The sequence below is a fragment of the Felis catus genome, chromosome A2 (genome assembly GCF_018350175.1).
Source record: "Felis catus isolate Fca126 chromosome A2, F.catus_Fca126_mat1.0, whole genome shotgun sequence".
NCBI classification, from domain to species: domain Eukaryota; kingdom Metazoa; phylum Chordata; class Mammalia; order Carnivora; family Felidae; genus Felis; species Felis catus.
Genome location: NC_058369.1, coordinates 108,151,955 through 108,170,062, shown reverse-complemented (window position 1 = coordinate 108,170,062; position 18,108 = coordinate 108,151,955). Strand labels below are relative to the sequence as shown.

At 34.2% G+C, this 18,108-nt stretch overlaps 1 protein-coding gene across 5 annotated transcripts in view; it reads left to right on the top strand.

Annotated features, from left to right (window-relative positions):
- AGMO (alkylglycerol monooxygenase) overlaps nucleotides 1-14,172 on the top strand; it is a 386,647-nt gene extending 372,475 nt beyond the window's left edge. For all 5 annotated transcript variants that reach the window (XM_019825539.3, XM_006929227.5, XM_011280414.4 and 2 more), the window contains one exon: nucleotides 12,769-14,172. In XM_019825539.3, the coding sequence (XP_019681098.2) occupies nucleotides 12,769-12,843 (75 nt within the window). In that variant the 3' untranslated portion in view covers nucleotides 12,844-14,172. The remainder of the gene's footprint in view (nucleotides 1-12,768) is intronic.
- Nucleotides 14,173-18,108: the final 3,936 nt, after the last annotated feature.

Below are 18,108 nucleotides of genomic sequence, written 5' to 3'. Positions count from 1 at the left end.
TCAGTGTTTTTTCCAGGACACTGATTTGGAATTTTGAATGCTTCTTTATCCCATGATTGTGATTTTCAAAAGTGATAGATGAGGACACAATGGGATGAAAGAAGTAAAAATTAGAATTTCTATTTACAGTTGTTTTATCTCATCCTTCTTTTAAAAGAAATGTCTTTTTTATGAAGCTTATAATACACAAATAATAATTGAAAAATTTAAAGGCTAAATGAAATGGGGGGAAGAACTGTAATATTTTCATAATAAATTTTAGAAAACATTGCTGTAGAAATTGACCTAATATCAGTAGTAGCAATAATAACAAAATAGCATCAACTTAAACTACTGATATTTGTTGAGCACTTGCGTGTATGAAACCCCAAGTTTTTATGTCCATTCCTTCATTTAATTATTTCAGCTACCTTGTAAGATAATCCATATTTTTCAGGTAAAGGTACTGAGATATAGCAGCACTAAATAACTTCCTCAAGATGGAATTATCATTGAAAGCCACTTCTTTTGTATTCAAACATACAACTTCAAAACACTGAGTTATGAGTACTTGAGGAAACACTCTATCTGCTGAATGAAGATGATTTATCTCTTATTCATATAAGAATCCTATAAGGTAGCTATGGCAAATAATCATTTTACAAATAAGCTAAGTCAGTGGGAAATTTAACATATCTCTGTGATTGACCTCATTTTAGTAAAACATTTATTTTATTTAAAAATTTTTTTAACATTTATTCATTTTTGAGAGTGAGAGAGACAGAGTGTGAGCCAGGGAGGATCAGAAAGAGAGGGAAACAGAATCTGAAGCAAGCTTCAGGCTCTGAGCTGTCAGCACAGAGACCGACGTGGGGCTTGAACTCACGGACTACGAGATCATGACCTGAGGGGAAGTCCAATGCTTAACTGACTGAACCACCCAGGCGCCCCAAACATTTTTTATATTTAACCACGACATTGTGAAGATAATTTTACCTGAAGATTTAAAAATAAGATACATACAAAAACACCAGTCCTTAATAGATACTTCACGAAACACTGTGTAGATCTAAGTGTGGATTCAGGGGCTACATTGCTTACCAGTGAGTTCTGTCAGCAGTGGACTGCCTGACGTGAAACAAGAGTGTGATATATATGTGTATAATGAGTACAACCTAATGGGGACTGGCTCAATGCAATTTTTTGTGCTTGTGTTTGCCTTTGAAGTAGGTCCCATGCTATTTTTTCTTATGGGTGCCATACCTAGCACTAAATAAATAATAAATAGAATAATATGGGTATTTATTTTTAAAGACTATTATTTTAGTGGTTGTGACTTTAAGATACTAGTTTTTACTAAATTGAATATATACTGAAAATTTTGAAGGCTTTTCAATTGTTTTTATTGTCTAGCAGGATGCTTTACAATAAAGCAAAGGTATAGAACAGTAATTCCTTGCTGGCATTTTACTATTCTTCCTCCATTATGTCCTTTAAATTTGGCCCCTTCCTTTACATTATAATGTCAGTCTTAGTCAAAAAAACTTATCATGCCATCAGCTTAGTTCCACTTAGAATTGTCTTGACTCAGCTTTGCTTAATATATATATATATATATATATATATATATATATATATATATATATTTGTCAAAGAATATTTCAAGAAATACTACTACTAAAAAATTATGTCTATTGTAGAATTTTCATGGAAGACTATTTCCATTATATTGCTCAGCATCCCCCTGGAATAATATCTGTCTATTATTAAACAATTATATAGAACAATTATTTTTAACATAATTTTAGATATGAGTAGGAAATTGGGCACCTGGGTGGCCCAGTCGGTTGAGTGTCCAACTTTGGCTCAGGTCATGATGTCATAGCTTGTGGGTTCAAGATCCGTGTCAGGCTCTGTGCTGACAGCTCAGAGCCTGGAGCCTGGTTTGGATTCTGTCTCCATGTCTCTCTGCCACTCCCCCACTTGTGCACGTGTACATGCTTGTTCTCTCTACCAAATACAAATATTAAAAAAAAGTAGTATGAGTAGGAAATTTAATTAAATATGAAGTATCAAAACAGTATTTTGGTGACAGAAGTGGGAATGAGGATCATTAGAAACTATTATTTAGTCTATATTTTTTGTCATAAAAAGGAATTAAAATTAAAAGTATTTTAAGACACTGAAAGATGTATTTGAAGGCTGGCATCATAAAAACTCATCAAGAACATTGAACTCCATGTTTCACAGCAGAATAGAAATACTTCAAACAATGATCAATCTATAATTGTACTTACCCACTAAATTCTTACTCTACTTTGTAAGATAATTATATTTTCCCAACAATAATTATATATTCACAGTTTTAAAAGCATCTTTTTAACCTAGGACCATCCATCTGAAAAAGCTGGCATTATTGAAAACTGTCATGTTTCAAACTCTACCTATCATTTATATCTCCTTATCTGTCACTCTCTGTTGTCACCTTTAGTTTACTGAATCTTTTTAGCAAGTAAAATAGCACACTTTAATTGTCTATCCTTTATCTTCATAGAACTTTATATTTAAAAAAATAGTGAATATTTATGATAAAGTTGTGAAAATTATGAAGCTATTATCCATATTTTATAGAGGCAGAAACTGAAATTCTGAGTAACCTCTGGAGGCAAAAGAATTTGTGTTGACTTGGGACAATCTGATCCTCTCATTCTTTTTCCAGAGTTCTTCCAGTTTGACTAGGTTTCTGAACTTGATCTTAAATATAAACAGAAGACCTTTAGCAATATTTTATTAATGTAATTTCTTGTATGTTTTACATAAAACTGACCATTGAATAATGTGGAGGTTAGAAGCACCAACCACCCATGCAGTTGAAAATCTTCATATAACTTTTGACTGCCCCAAACTTAACCACTAATAGCCTACAGTTGACCAGAAGCCTTACTGATAACATAAACAGTTGATCAAGACAGATGTTGTATGTAATATTATTATATGCTGTATTTTTATAAAAAAGGAAGCTATGGAAAAGAAAGTATGATTAAGCAAATCATAAGAAAAATACATTTACGGTGCTGCACTGTGTTTATGGAAAAAAAAAACTGCACTCAAGTGGCTGAGTGCAGTTCCAAACTGTGTTTTCAGAGTTCAACTTGTATATTAAGAGTTTAAAATAATATTTTTAAATATATGTGAATGAAAAGAAAAATGTGCTATAATGCAAATGGATGATGTAACAGCTGATTGTTTTTTTCCTGACTTGTGGGAAAACTAAGACATCAAGTGAATCAATTACATATTTTGACCTCATTGTTTCCTAAGGGAAAAAAAATATATTCTTGCCCATGAAATGTGGAAATTTCACATCTTTCCAATTCTTGTATAATTTGAGCTCTTTCCCAGCAGTTCAAGATATCGTGTCTCCTTTAATAATCTTGGCTTTCATAATTAAAGCCCTAATTATCATCATCATCATCATCATCGTGGTCATTATTGTAGTTATCACCCTGGTCAGCATTATCATTATTTGGAGAAGAGGAGATATAAGGTGTTGGTACAGGCTCACACCTTTTTTATAGCTTAAAAGCTAGAAAATATGCTCTTTGAATGTTTGTAGTGTTTATGTAATCAGTACCTACATTGCCAAGGCATATTGAAAACAGCTGGGTGCCTGCTGCCTGCCTCCCTCTTTGTTGGAACTTTTGCCAGAACAGGTAGTCAGAAATGGAAAGTAAGGGAAAATTCAGGCATCTGGGGTGTCTCTCAGGAAGGCAGCTGTGCCTTCCTTAGGAAGCAATCATTGTTTGCCATCAGCCAAGACTCTGTATACCCTTGGGTCCAGTTCTGGCATGGCTGGCCTAGTAGGATGCAGTTTATGACTTAGGACTTACGCGAGAAACCATTTGGGCAGTCCCATCTCTGGCAGAACTTTGAGAGAAATCCCCCAAGCTGCAAGCCATATGTGGGATGTTGGCCTTCTATTTAGCCTACTCTGGGAGGTTCCCATTTACTGGGGCTCTAATCATCCCTTTGACACAAGCAAAAACAATACAAAGAGATCTTTTCAAAACACATCCTTCCAAGATATACTGTTGTGTTTTAAAAACCAGACATCACTATTATTTCTGTAAACATGGCATTTTTTTCCTAAAAATAAACTCATTTGTTAAGAGACTTCCTTTGTTTCCTAGATAGTGGGCAAGTACAAAGAATTTCTTTTAACAGCACACTGGAAGTCCTTGGACTAGCAGTGTTGAATGGTATTCTGCATTTGCGAGCATGTGGTCTTTCATATATAAATTTTTGTACACCAAGTATTAAAATTTGCCTCCATGGGAGAAAACGTAGGCTCTGATTGATGTCTGGGAGATGCCAGGAGCTGGCCTTTGTTATGTACACTACACTGAAAATCAATCTGCTGTTGTGATGAGATTATTTGGCAAGGTAAATAGGTAGGTAAACTAGGTGGGTAAATAGCAAGGTGAATATTGGTTATTATTTGGCAAACAAACCACCCCTCATTCACCATGAAAATTACATTTTGGTAAGCTAGACTTGAATGGTTGTCTTGATAATTTTTGTTAAAACAGAGCTTTGATTTTAGAATGTAAATGCCTTAAATTTGAGGAGTCAGAAATAAAAGGGAATTAGAAAGGTATAGTACTTTGAATTTTAGATTAAGTGTCATGTTTTTCCCCATTACAAAGAGTTCTGTTAGGATACTTAAGGACCATGATTAATCCAGCAACATTTTATTAAAATATCCTCAGTTTTGGGGCACCTGGGTGGCTCAGTTGGTTAAGTGACTGACTCCGGCTCAGGTCATAATCTCAAGGTTTGTGAGATCAAGCTCTGCATCCAGCTGTGTGCTGACAGCTCAGAGTCTGGAGCCTGCTTCGGATTCTGTCTCCTTCTCTCTCTCTGCCCCTCCCCTGTTCACACTCTGTCTCTCTCTGTCTCTCTCTGTCTCTCTCTCTCTCTCTCTCTCTCTCAAAAATAAATAAATATTTTTTAAATTTTTTTTAAAAAATCTTCAGTTTCAAACAAGCTGTATATGAACCAAATAATTTTGTGCCGATGTTAGGCATACTCAGGAAAATTCAATGAAATGCTGTTTTAGTTGTAACCAGAACTTATTTGCAGAAATATGAAGTTAAAAAGAAAGAATTTTTAAATTCCCTGAACTATCTTCTTTTTTTAAAAAAAAAGTACAGTAATAGTTTTTAGGGCAGAGAATCAGGCTATTTTTTAAACTTTTTAAAAGTTTATTTATTTTTGCGAGAGAAAGAGCAAGCAGGTGAGGGGCTGAGGGACAGAGAGAGAGAGAGAGAGAGAGAGAGAGAGAGAGAGAAAGAGAGAGAGAGAAACAATCCCAAGCAGGTTCCACACCATCAGCACAGAGACTGACACAGGGATTTAACCCATGAACTGTGAGATCATGACCTGAGCCAAAATTAAGAGTCAAACCCTTATCCAACTGAGCCACCCAGGTGCCCCAGCATCAGGTTATTTTTAATGCGTTGTCCATTACTAGTTTTAATATATAAGAATGTCTCAGGTCAGATTAGGTAATGTTCATCGAGTGACTTATTTTTCCTACTCTTGTTTTATTCCCAACTTCATAAAAACTAAAATAGACTATCCTTAGAATTTTTCACCGCTCCGATATTTTTTTTCATTCTCACACCTAAAAAGGTAAAGAATGTGAGGCTCCATTGTAAGTACAAGAAGAAGATTATGAGCGTAAACAGATGCTTTTTATAATGTACGCCTTTGCTAAGATATTTTTCCGAAAGAGTGGTCAACGTTTAACCTAACATTCATTCTCACAATTGATATTTGGTTCTTTATTAATTTGACCTTATTGTAACTTGCTCTCTGTATCTCCATATTGCTTTTTATCCAGCATTTCAAACTAAAAAGTTATAAAAAAAAGTTTTACCCTTCTGCATTAAGAATTTTGATGATTAGAAAAATATAAAGTCAGGTTTCAGTTTTGACAAGACACATGTTTTGACCATTTTATGAATATAAATCATATAATCAACTTTGGTTGTCTCTTTAATTTTTCTCCATGCTTTAATTGTGGTAAGCTTGGCATTTCCTTTTACCTGTCATTTTGACAAACCTCAAGCTGGGGGCGGAGTACTAACCTGGAAAAAAACTGACCTGGAAAAAAAATTGAGAATGAAGGCTGTAAATCTAGACTATGTATATTAAAATGTTTATAAGTTTTCCAGGAAATGAACATAAATTGAAGATGTATCATTGTGTATGAGGGAGAGCAAGAATGTAATAAGTAATCAAGGGCAATTTTAAAATCCCTATTACTGGATGGTAATACCCTCAGAACAAGAGTTGGTAATATTGGAAAATTTTAAAGTCTTGTATCTATAAAGACACTGAATTCATAATTTAGAATTCAAAGATGAAAAATCCACAGATGTTTTTGAGAAATGTAGCATCTATTTTCACTTTATGCTAATTACAGTTTATACAATTTTGACCAGATGGGTTTGCATACACAGTAGCTAATTCATGACAACTGTCTTCAAGTATATTCTCTGAATTGTAGGTAGGTCTTGGAGAACTCCAAGAGATCTCTAATGTTCTTATTGATATTTGTGGTTTCACATGTTATCATGATAGCTCAAATGTGGTATACATGAACAGCAGATATTTCATAGGGGTATTGTTGAAAAGGATATACACTTTCTTGAGCTATGTAGACTCTTAGAATAGTGAATAAATTGTGATACCCAACAGGAGATAATCATCTCTGGGGAGCTGAAGAAATGGTTACAAATGAAGATTCTGTATTTGTTATCTAAATTAACTTAGTACTTTTTTGTCACTAAAATTAGAGTCCTTTGCCCCCACTGAATAGTAAAATGCCTGATTTTTAAGGTTTTAGAATTCAGCTTAATTATTTAAAACTTTTGTTCTAATGTTTATTTTGAGTTTATTTCCTTTTATAAAAACATGATAATGGTATGTTTAATGTATTATGTTTGAAAATTTATATCAGAATATATGTAATGATTGAAGGAAATATATATTCTTTTTAAATAAGGCATTGTTATCGTGTGCATTAATATAGACTTTATTTTTATATTGTTTTTCCCTCAGTTAAGAATTTTAATACATATTTAAAAACTAATGCAAAACAATAATGTTTGATTTAAATCTTGATAGTAGTAAATCCGATAAGACCACATAATAAAGATAGTGGTAATTGTATATGCTTTGAATAGGGTCAGAGAGAGAACACAAGACTTCCAAGTAATAGTTGCAAATAGTTGGAAATTATTTATCTTAAGCCTTTGTTTGTCTGTGCATGACTCCTAGTGTTTTAGTCATATATATAGAATGTACTGGAAGTTAAATCAGGAATTCCCAATTTCTCTGGAGTTGGCATTTGTCAAACAGTATCCTTGAAAATTCAAAGAAAAAAAATGTATCATTACCTATTATCTTTCTGATGTTTTCATTTCAGCAGGATTTTCAGTCTATTTGGCTCCAAATTCTGGTCTAGATTTGTTTGTATTTATTTGTCTCTTGCACTAATAGGAAATAGAGATACTTTTAAGCAATTCAGGTTTGAACTCTGTTTAAGTTCTTATATGTTTATCTGTAGAGCAGACAATGGTCCTCTCTAAAAAACCAAAATATTATGTCAAAAAGTATATTTAACAAAGAATTAGTTTTATTTTATCCAAATAATTTAGTAAAAACTTCTGCATATTTAATGTGTTGCTCTTAAAACAAATTGTTGCTATTTTCATTGTTATAGTTGTGAATAGTCAGTGAATTGTTATTTTATGAACCTCATCAATGTCAGAGAAATAATTTTTAGGTAAAAATATATTCTTCCATTTAGAGGCAGGATATAATTTTTTAGACATAAAACATAGGTATATCCATTCCAGGGGAATTTTAGGAAATCAAGACAAAAGTTGTACACAAAAATGTACACAGTGAAATAAAGAGTAATATATTTTTTTTAATTACGAAAAGTGAGTTTGTAATCACTCATCACAAAAATGCTATTTCAAGTTTCTTCCTTGTCAGGGTAGAATTTATCAGGCAGCTTTACCCATCATTTATAAAATGACTTAGATTTTCTAACTTGCTCGTGCAATTCTCTAGTGATTCTGTATATGTAATTACATTGTCACTGTGGATAAGCATAAAATTAAATGAGATGTTATCTCTCAGCATATTCTATTTAAGTATTTGTACCAATAGATACAAGTTTGAGAATCCAAGTAAATTTCAGCTATCTCAGAGATTTGTTTCCCTTGTGGGTAATTTTTCAAGTACTTTAAAACTTTCTTTTCTTTTTTTTTGCAATTTATCTGAGAGTTAAATGTTTTGAGAAGTGTGGGGTGTTGCTGGCTAGTTCTAATGGAAATAGTCCACTACCTAAGATGATATTTTATTTGCTTCTCAGGTTATTTATTAATACATTTGGTAGGCGGATTCAAACCAACAGAGACAGATATGTACATAGGTGTAAGAACAATCCACTAGCTATGTAATTTGAGGGATAGCAGTTTGAGGAGATGTCACATGCACACCAGAAGTACCTCTTCGGATACTATTCTGTCTCCTTTAAGATTAGATGCCTGATTTTCTCATAAGTAGAGCCATTTTTAATAAGGCCTCTTAAAACACAGACATAATGGGAGGGGCAGTAGAATAACTCATCGGTTCCCACTGGTGTTTTAGTATGGGTTAGTGATTCAGATTAGCCACCTGTCAATTGATGCACTTTTTTGGAAAGAGTGAAGGAAACGTGGAGAGCATCTGTACAGGCCAAAGTTCAGGCATCAGAGTCTAGGGCCCTGGGAAGTCAAGGAAATAGCCTGAAGACAAGGGCCACTAATGATGTGTTAGCTCAAGGAGGGCTTGACACCAGGAGTGAACTTCCTCTGTTTCATATTTTGAATCCAGCTGTTAAAATCTTGGGACTTGGATAAAATAAGTGTTCATTGAGTTTGTACATATCCAGAAACATCAGATCTGTGATCAGAGAAGTATGTTGCAAAAACTGGCTTTGGTTGCCATTTAATCTTATGCTAGCCTAAGTAGTAATTCTCCTGTCTTCCTTGAATAAATACTTGATTGAGAAATATGTTAATCAACAGTCATTTCAAAGGACACATTTAATCTAATCAATTATGGAGACCCAAAATGGACAGCTTGATAGAAAAATCAAGAGAAAGTTTGGACAAGAGAAAATTAAAATGGCATGACTCCAATCATCAACTGGTTTATTGAGTCCATGTTAAATAATTTTCCAGCCTAAAATTATATATTAAATATATATTTAGGATACATATGCGTACACATTAAAAAATACAAGAGAAAATCTATTTTTTCCTACTTATTTTCTAATGCAATTGAGTGACTATTTCAAGGTCATGCATATTTTGAGAAGGGCATATTCATTGTATTAATTTTTATGATTCTGTGTCAATCTGGTTTTCATTATATATAAAAACTCCAATTGATGTTTAAAACATTGATTGTGAAAAGTGTCAGAAACCTAGCAGTTACTGACTCAAAAATCATTAGGCAAGTACAGATCACTACAAAAAAAGAGGAAAGAAAACACTACTTATGTACGTATTCACTGAACTGACATCCTAGGATGTGTAGTTAGATTTTCTGAGAGATGCTATATAAACAAACACCCATATCCCAGCTCTGATATTTAGTAGTTTTGTGATTTCTTGTTAAACCACATAAATTCTAGGTTCCCATTGCCTCATGAGCAAATTGGGTACCAATCTGGCAAAGTTTGTGATGAGATTTAAACATCATAATCTAATAAGGCACCTAGGACAATGGCTAGTTTAATCAAGGGTCTCACTGCACATTAATATTGAATCTGAGTTGGATTTCTATGCATCATCAGTTCCTCACCCCGTTTTGAAGAGATAATAAATGGGGCCAAAACCTGCCAAAGAAACAAAATAAAACTATAAATTGTTAAATATCTCATTTTTCTTAAGGAGCTGAAAGCATTTTAGATAATTGGAAAAGATAAAATCCTCGTGTTTTAGTTAAGGATGGGTCATTAAGGAAATAGGACTTGATTTATAGTTTCAAAAGCAGAAAGATTTAGTTGGGAAGTTATGGGTTAACAACAAAGGCATGAACTGAATTGAACTTTTTTTTCATTCTCTCCTTAGGTCAGAAGTTGTTACTATTTCTAGGATCCCAGATGGAAGTATAGATGGTCTAGTGGGTAGGGAGTAGGGAAGAGGAGAATCATGACTTACCAGCAAAATTTTACATATAGTTTAGAGGTTTCCTTCTCCCTAGCCTTCACCCTTGGAATCCTTGTGACCCGAAAAACTAAAATGAAAACCAATAAAAACTTCTTTTTTTGAGACAGAGAGAGACAGAGAGAGGGAGAGTGAGAGAGGCAGAGGGAGAGAGAAAAATTTAAACAGGCTCTTCACCCAGCACGGAGCCTGATGCTGGGCTTGATCTCACAACCCTGAGATCATGACATGAGTGGAGATCAAGAGTCAGAAGCTCAATCAACTAAGTTACCCAGGCACCCTGAAAAACCAGTAAAAACTTCTATTGCCAAATATATTTCGGGTTCATAAATGTTATGGATCTGAATTAAACTGTTTATACTGATATTATGCATTTTTCATCTCTGTCCCATTTGAAAGTTCTCTTTACAGCTAGCCGTCTGTCAACATTACCCATCTTCATAGACTAATTCAATTCATTGCACAAAGGGCTTTCATAAATACTCTTCACCTTGATATTATTTTGCTTGGCACCATCACAAGAGATCCCATGAGGTCATTTTTCTTGAATTAGAGTCAAAAGAAACAAAATCAAAACCAACCTTTAAATATATTGTATTTGATTTCTGAAGCAACTCCATAATGTTAATATTATTCTTGACTTCTGCTTCAACATAACTGTAGATTTCATTTTTGATATATATTTTTTTACATTGTGCATATTATAGGCTGAAAGGAATGCATGTATTGGAACAAAACTGCAGAGTGACTAACGTGAAGGTTCATGGTTCTCTAGAAAGAACATATGAAAGGTTCTATAAGAAACAGAACAACCTAGCCGTGAATCTAATACCATGGTTTAGGAAGGTGTTGTTGTTGTTGTTGTTGTTGTTGTTGTTGTTGTTGTTTTCATATTCAGGCTTTCACAGCATAATAACCACAATTCAAGCTATTTTCTTTGAATTGATGGCTGGCCTCAGTTAATGGCCTTGGCTTCTCCCCAGTCCATCACCCCAGAATGTTTCCCATGCCTGCATCTTATTACTTAAATTTGTTCCTTTGTATATTTTTGTGGATCTTTCAGGAATAGTGGTTCTTCCTGGGGAGGACTGGTCATATTTTAGTAGTTTGGAGAGGAGCTTTGCACAATTAAAAAAAAAAAAAAAACATATGGAGAGACTCTTGCATAAACCCATTTGTTTGGGCTTTACTCTTTTTTTTATCATCATACAAATAACACCTAAAATGGAGAGCATAAGGCAACCTTGTAGCTTAATGTTAGTGTATAGGTAAGAGTAAAGGGGCGGTGCATGGGTGGCGCAGTCGGTTAAGCGTCCGACTTCAGCCAGGTCACAATCTGGCAGTCCGTGAGTTTGAGCCCCGCGTCGGGCTCTGGGCTGATGGCTCAGAGCCTGGAGCCTGTTTCCGATTCTGTGTCTCCCTCTCTCTCTGCCCCTCCCCCGTTCATGCTCTGTCTCTCTCTGTCCCAAAAATAAATAAACGTTGAAAAAAAATTTAAAAAAGAAAGAGTAAAGGGAAAAGTTAGCTTAGGAGAACTCTGATGGTGTAAAGACCATGACTAGTGCTTGGATTTTACATCAAGAGAAGAGAAGATATGTGTGTTATGGCATTATGGCATTTAGATTACACATAATAAAAAATTCTGCAACCATGACTTCTTACTGAATGACTATATAATCCTTATTGCTACGATCATCAGAAATCAAGTTATTTTTGGCTAATTTGGGGTGATTTGTTGAGAATGTGTGATATTACTTGAAAGCAGAGAAGTAAACTCAATGAACTCCGATGGCTGCTTATTATGAGTTAGTTATGGCATGAATCTTAAAGAGAATTTTGCAGTACAGTTTTTCATACCTGTAAGATCACCAGAGTGAGAAGGTAAATCAGTAGTGATGTTTAACATTTAATTCGTGTTGGGTAAAGTTCATAACATGTTAGATCACATTGCCCCAGAGAGGAATGATTCTTTATAATGTTTTTATTTCTCCTTTTCCAAATGCTTCTTAAATTATATAAACAATGAGATCATTTCATACAGTACATTCCACATGCAGAAGGCCCAGAGGCCAGAAGAAATTTCTGTTTCATTCAGTATCTAAGTTTCATAGTCCCATCCCTAGAAATGACCCAGATTTGAGAGTATAAAAAATAAAAGGCAAACACTAACTAACTTGGATGTAAAATAAATAAATAAATAAGTAAAATAAATAGAGAGATAGAGAAATAAATAAATAAATAAATAAATAAATAAATAAATAAATAAATAATAAAAGCCAAAAAAACAAAGCATTTTACTCCCACTCTTTTCTCTGACGTAATGTGTTTTAAGTTGGGTTGGGTAAATTCTATCAGTGAACAACTGCTAGATTCAATTTGATTAATTTATAGTGTCTAAAATGTTGATGTTCATTTTCCCCTTCAAAGAACTCAGTTGAACAAAAGTATTGATTCACTTTTAATTCTTTTTCCTCTTTGTGTTTTATTTCTTCAGATTTTTTTTTCCATCTGCATTGCTTTCTGGGGAGTCAGAAGCATAAAACAACTTGCCTCCGGCCCTTGGAAATAAGTTTGTACTCAATTCTCTTGTTTCAATCAGTAGTCCACAACCACAGTATATTATGACTGTCTGTGGAAATATAATTATCTTATATAATGATTATATGAACCATTTTTTTAATGAAAGGTGAATATGCTTATCTGCTTTTGCTTGCTTTCCATATGTTATTTTCTATTAAAATTAAAGTGTGCTGCAATTACTTTATTAATGGGTTTGAAAACAAGTGATATCAAATACAGTCATGTTATATTCACTTGTAGCATCTGAGTCAAAGAGTATGAGAAAAGGAAGGGAGGAAACTTAAAAAGAATGAAGATTTCATTTGCATTTTTTGACAACATTTTCTTTGCTGCATGCTAAAATTGTGCTTATATCAATATTTGTTGTCATAAACATGTATTACATTAGTTGTCTGCATAAGGCTATATTTACCTTTGAAAACCACATAACCTAAGCAACTACATTACAGAAAAAGACATCATGGAAGTGAAAATAAGTAGAATTTATCAGAATTTGTTTATACAACAGATCAATACATATGTCTAGTATGTTTGGTCAGTTTGTTTTGGCAATTTGAAGAGTATGCAGTCAGACATCCTTTGTTTTTTGAAAGCTTGTGTTATGCTTTGCTTTTACGTATTATGAAAGACCTCCATTAGTACCTATTTTTACTAACTGAAAGAAATGTTCACTTTTACAAAAAAAAAACCAAAAAAACAAAACCTCAGGTCTTTCACCAACCTGTAATTTCAGAAACCTGTGATTCTCTGTTTCGGGTTTCCCCTGCCACCTGAAAGTAGAGCCTTCCTATGAAATCTTTCATCAGCCAAAATGGTACAAATTGAAGAAGCAATTACCATTAATTTATATGGAAAACATTAAAGCATTCCCAGACCACCCCCCCCAACCGTCCGAAACATCTCTCATAGGTTTTTCTGATACCGTAAGACATATCTTGCTAATGGATGAACAAAATAACTCAGAATAAAGCACAGATGCTCAGAGACACAGTTCAAAACTATGGCAGCTTGACACTGAGATGTGCTGAGTGTGGTTCCATGGGAAGGAGCCTGGCCCTGCAGCTCTTGCTGCTTGAGATGTGCACAGCCTCTATAACTGCTCACTGTGAAACAAACTCTGAGTGTATTTTTGCTTTTCACCTTTTTTCATAGAAGCAAAAATTCTCTTCATGTTTCTTACAGGTTAGGGAAAATGGGTACTAATATAGGTCTTTTGTAAAAGTGAAGTGGCTTCATTAATGCAAAACTTTGAAAAGTAGGAGATACTTGTATTTTAAATAGTCACAATAATGTTAATAAACATTTCTAAATAAATTTATCCTAAGTGTTGTGTGTACATTATTCATTGGGATTGTAAAAATCTGCCAAGTGTTTCTTAGGTAGGAACTGACATGAAGTAGCCGGATGCAGTTCAAAATGGCAGGAGAAGTTGAAAGTAGTTGGAATTTTTTCCTTCCCTCCTTCCACTATTCCTTCAATTTAAACTTACAATTTAAGTACAACAGCCCACCCTTATCCATAGTTTCGTTTTCCATGGTTTCAGTTACCTGCAATCAACTGGGGTCTGGAAGCTGATGTACTGCCAGAAGGTCACTAGTAGCCTAATGCTATATCACAATGCTTAGGTCATTTGCCGATCTTCATCTCATCAGGTAGGCATTTTATCTTGTCACATCATCACAAGAAGAAGAAGGGTAAGTACAGTACAATAAGATATTTTGTGAGAGAGACCATATTCACATAATTTCTATCATAGTATATTGTTATAATTGTTCAATTTTATTGTTACTCTTGTTAATCTCTTACTGTGCCTAATTTATAAATTCAACCTTATCATGAGTATGTATATAGAAGACAAAACATAGTGTCTATATAGGACTTTGTACTGTTTGCAGTTCAGGCATCCACTGGGAGTCTTGGAATGTATCCCTTGCATATGAACGGGGACTACTGTAATCAAAATTATATGCACTAAAACAATTAATGTTCTTCTTCATTGAGCTTTGCCTATATTCATCTCCAGGATTAAGACACTGATCAGTCCGTTAGTCTCATCTTTAAAATGTGTCAGTTAAGCTGTGAACAGAGAAAAAAGTAGATCTATTAGAAAAATCAGACAGCAGGTGTCTATGTGGACTCATGATGCAAAATTGAAGCACATTTGGTTTTCAAACTAGTAAACCAGAGGAAGATTAAATTTTGCATGATGAAACAATTAACAAATTATATCTCTAGCGTCAGAAGCAGAGACTTGGCTTTGCTTCATTCATCTTTTTAAACTGCTTAATGTACCACAGTTAGAGCAAATACTTTAAGCCCATAACAAACATTAAACCCTGCTTTGGTTCCTTAACAGCAGTTCGTGCTGGACTTTGCATATATAGGATCATGTCAAAGCAGGGAGCCCTCTACTGGCTTGAAATTGCTAAATTCATCGCATAAATATCCTGAATATTCATATTCTACATCTTTAAGACTTCAGTAAAAAGGTTATATCCTCATGGACTGGCAAAAAAAAGAGAGGTTTCACAAATCTTTAAGTAAGTTTTTGGTGTGTCCAAATAGTTTGTTTTCCCCATGGGGTGTGTGTGTGTGTGTGTGTGTGTGTGTGTATATATATATATATATATATATATATATATATATACACACACATATATACATATACATATATACACATATATATACATATATATACATATATATATATGAATTTATAGGAGTGACCTAAAAATGGGAATAAAAAATTCAAAAATGATAAAAGATATTTTCATGGGAAAACTCAGTTTTCTTGAAGTAAATGCAAATGTATCCATTCTCTCATTTCTCTCTTAGCTACCCTCACCATCATTATAAATGATTTTCTTTTTAGAAATGCAAATGTTTTCAAGCTATAAATTTTCCAGATAAGTAGTGTTTCCAGGGCCTGTGTGTGTCACCTGGGGCACTTTATTCTTCACCTTCAACCTTGCTAATTTTCCAGCCCAGTTTTCTCTTGCTGAGTACTAATACATGATGACAGATCATATAACTACTATAAATGTTGTGAATTAATCTTGAGTGATGCCATGTAATTTATGCTTACTCTTGACTGGAAGCACTTTACCTCTCTCTCATTCTCTCAAGAGGAAAGGCACTAAAAATAGGACTCATCAATTACTTGCCACTTCCAATGGGGAGTTGTAAACCAACTTGGCAAATAATTATGAAGATTCTCAGATTTGCTAACCTACCATAATGAAGGATAGAGAGAGGGAAGCTACATCTGTTTGTTGAGTAGTACTCAGTTAGAACTATCTCATTTAGTCTCTAAAATCTTGGGACTTAAGCACTGTTAATACCATTTTACAGAAGAAAACTGTGAGGCTGACAGAGGTTTAAAAACTTGCTCTGGCCTGTGAAATATAATGGGTGCCCCTGCCAAATTTAAAAACTCTCAATTCTGACAGTGAAGTCCGTGATGTTTCTCCTTTCCATGATGCCAGATATCCATGGCAAATCTTTAGAAGTATAGACTCAGGATTTTAAGTTCAGTGTAGCTCCTATTCAATTTGATGCTCCAAAGTACAAAAGTAAAGTTTGGAGGGTAAGAGGCTTAGTTATAGGATTGATTCAGTGACTAAGTGGATGACTGCAGAATTTCTAATCACTCTAAGAATGATAAGGCCATAGGTTTATTCATAGGATTGCCAAACGCCTAAAAGGAATCCATTCCTGTACTTGATTTTATTTGATGAAACTGCCCATTACTTTAGCTCTATTTTTTATATCGTTTACTTCCCCTTCATCTTGTTCTTCCTAATTAGTTTTGCTAAATTTAATCTAATCCTCTCATGGCCATGATATTCAGCAATATATGGATTCGTAATTCTGTATCTGAAATTGAGTTAATCACCAAAGTATATGAACCCCTGCTATCTTTAACTTTAGCAGCTTGGATTATTGTTTCTTAGAGGTTCTTAAATTTTATTTTACTGGAACTATGCCTTTCAGTATGGAATTCTGTAAGATACGGTACACATTGTGGTGTAATGTCATTTAATAGAGCAAAAGTGATTAGAAATGAGTTTCCTTTTTTATGACCCCCTCCTCGATTTTTTTTTCTTATTTGTAGCCCAGAATCTCAAGGAAAGATAGTAAACATAGAGGCTATTTTGGTTTTCAGAATCTTGAAATATTTTTGATGTCATGATGGTCAGCAACACCAACTGGCCCTATCTGAAGCCTACCTCAGTAGAAGGAAACTTAACAATGTTTTTCTATTATTAGATTGTTTTTCCAAATCTCACTCCAGTCTGCCATCCTTTCTTCTCAACGGCATAATATATTAAACACCTTCTTCCCCAAAGACTCAATTAGGAAAAAAGTATTAGCAAATGAAGAAAATAAGCAAGCCTTGATGGTTTTCTCTCGTGAGCGGTCTTCTTTTGAAATTCCTCAACTCTAATTCCTCTGTGGTCAGACCTTCCAGTCATTCCAGTTGCCTCAGTGTCCATCAATCATAAGTTTGTTCCTAGAGTTTGTTCTCCCTTTGATTTAGCAGCAAAAAATCCACAATTCGAACTTGCATAGATTTACATTACAGAAAACAAAAGGAAGTAAACTTTGTTTTTATGCATCAAGATTATCTGTGGATCTTTTTAAAAATGCGGATTCTTTGTGGGCACATTGGGATCCTGATTTAGTACACTTCAAGTAGTACCAGAGAAATTGCATTCTTCAAAATTCTGCCAATGATAGGGGCGCCTGGTGGCTCAGTAGGTTAAATGTCTGATTTCAGCTCAGGTCATGATTCCATGGCTCATGAGTTTGAGTCCTGTGTCCGGCTCTGTGCTGACATCTCAGAGTCTGGAGCCTGCTTCAGATTCTGTGTCTTCCTCTCTCTCTGCCCTACCCCAGTGACACTCTGTCTCTGTTTCTGTTTCCCTCTCTCTCTCTCTCTCTCTCTCTCTCTCTCTCTCTCTCTCTCAAAAATAAACATTAAAAAAATTAAGGTACAGGGGCCATAACGAATCTAGAGTGAGGAAACATTTTCTAGACACTCCCCTTGAGTTTCAGAAATATACAGGACAGAGGCACTATGTCAGAGAATACTGTTCCTATAACAAAGCTTTTAATTTAAAGAAAGAGATACTGATTAAGTAAGCATGGATATGTAAATGTGTCAAATATCAGTTTAACATGAGATTATTTTTACATATATTTTTAAAAGCCTGAAAGTTTAAAAACTTAGGTTAGCATCAGTGAGATTGAA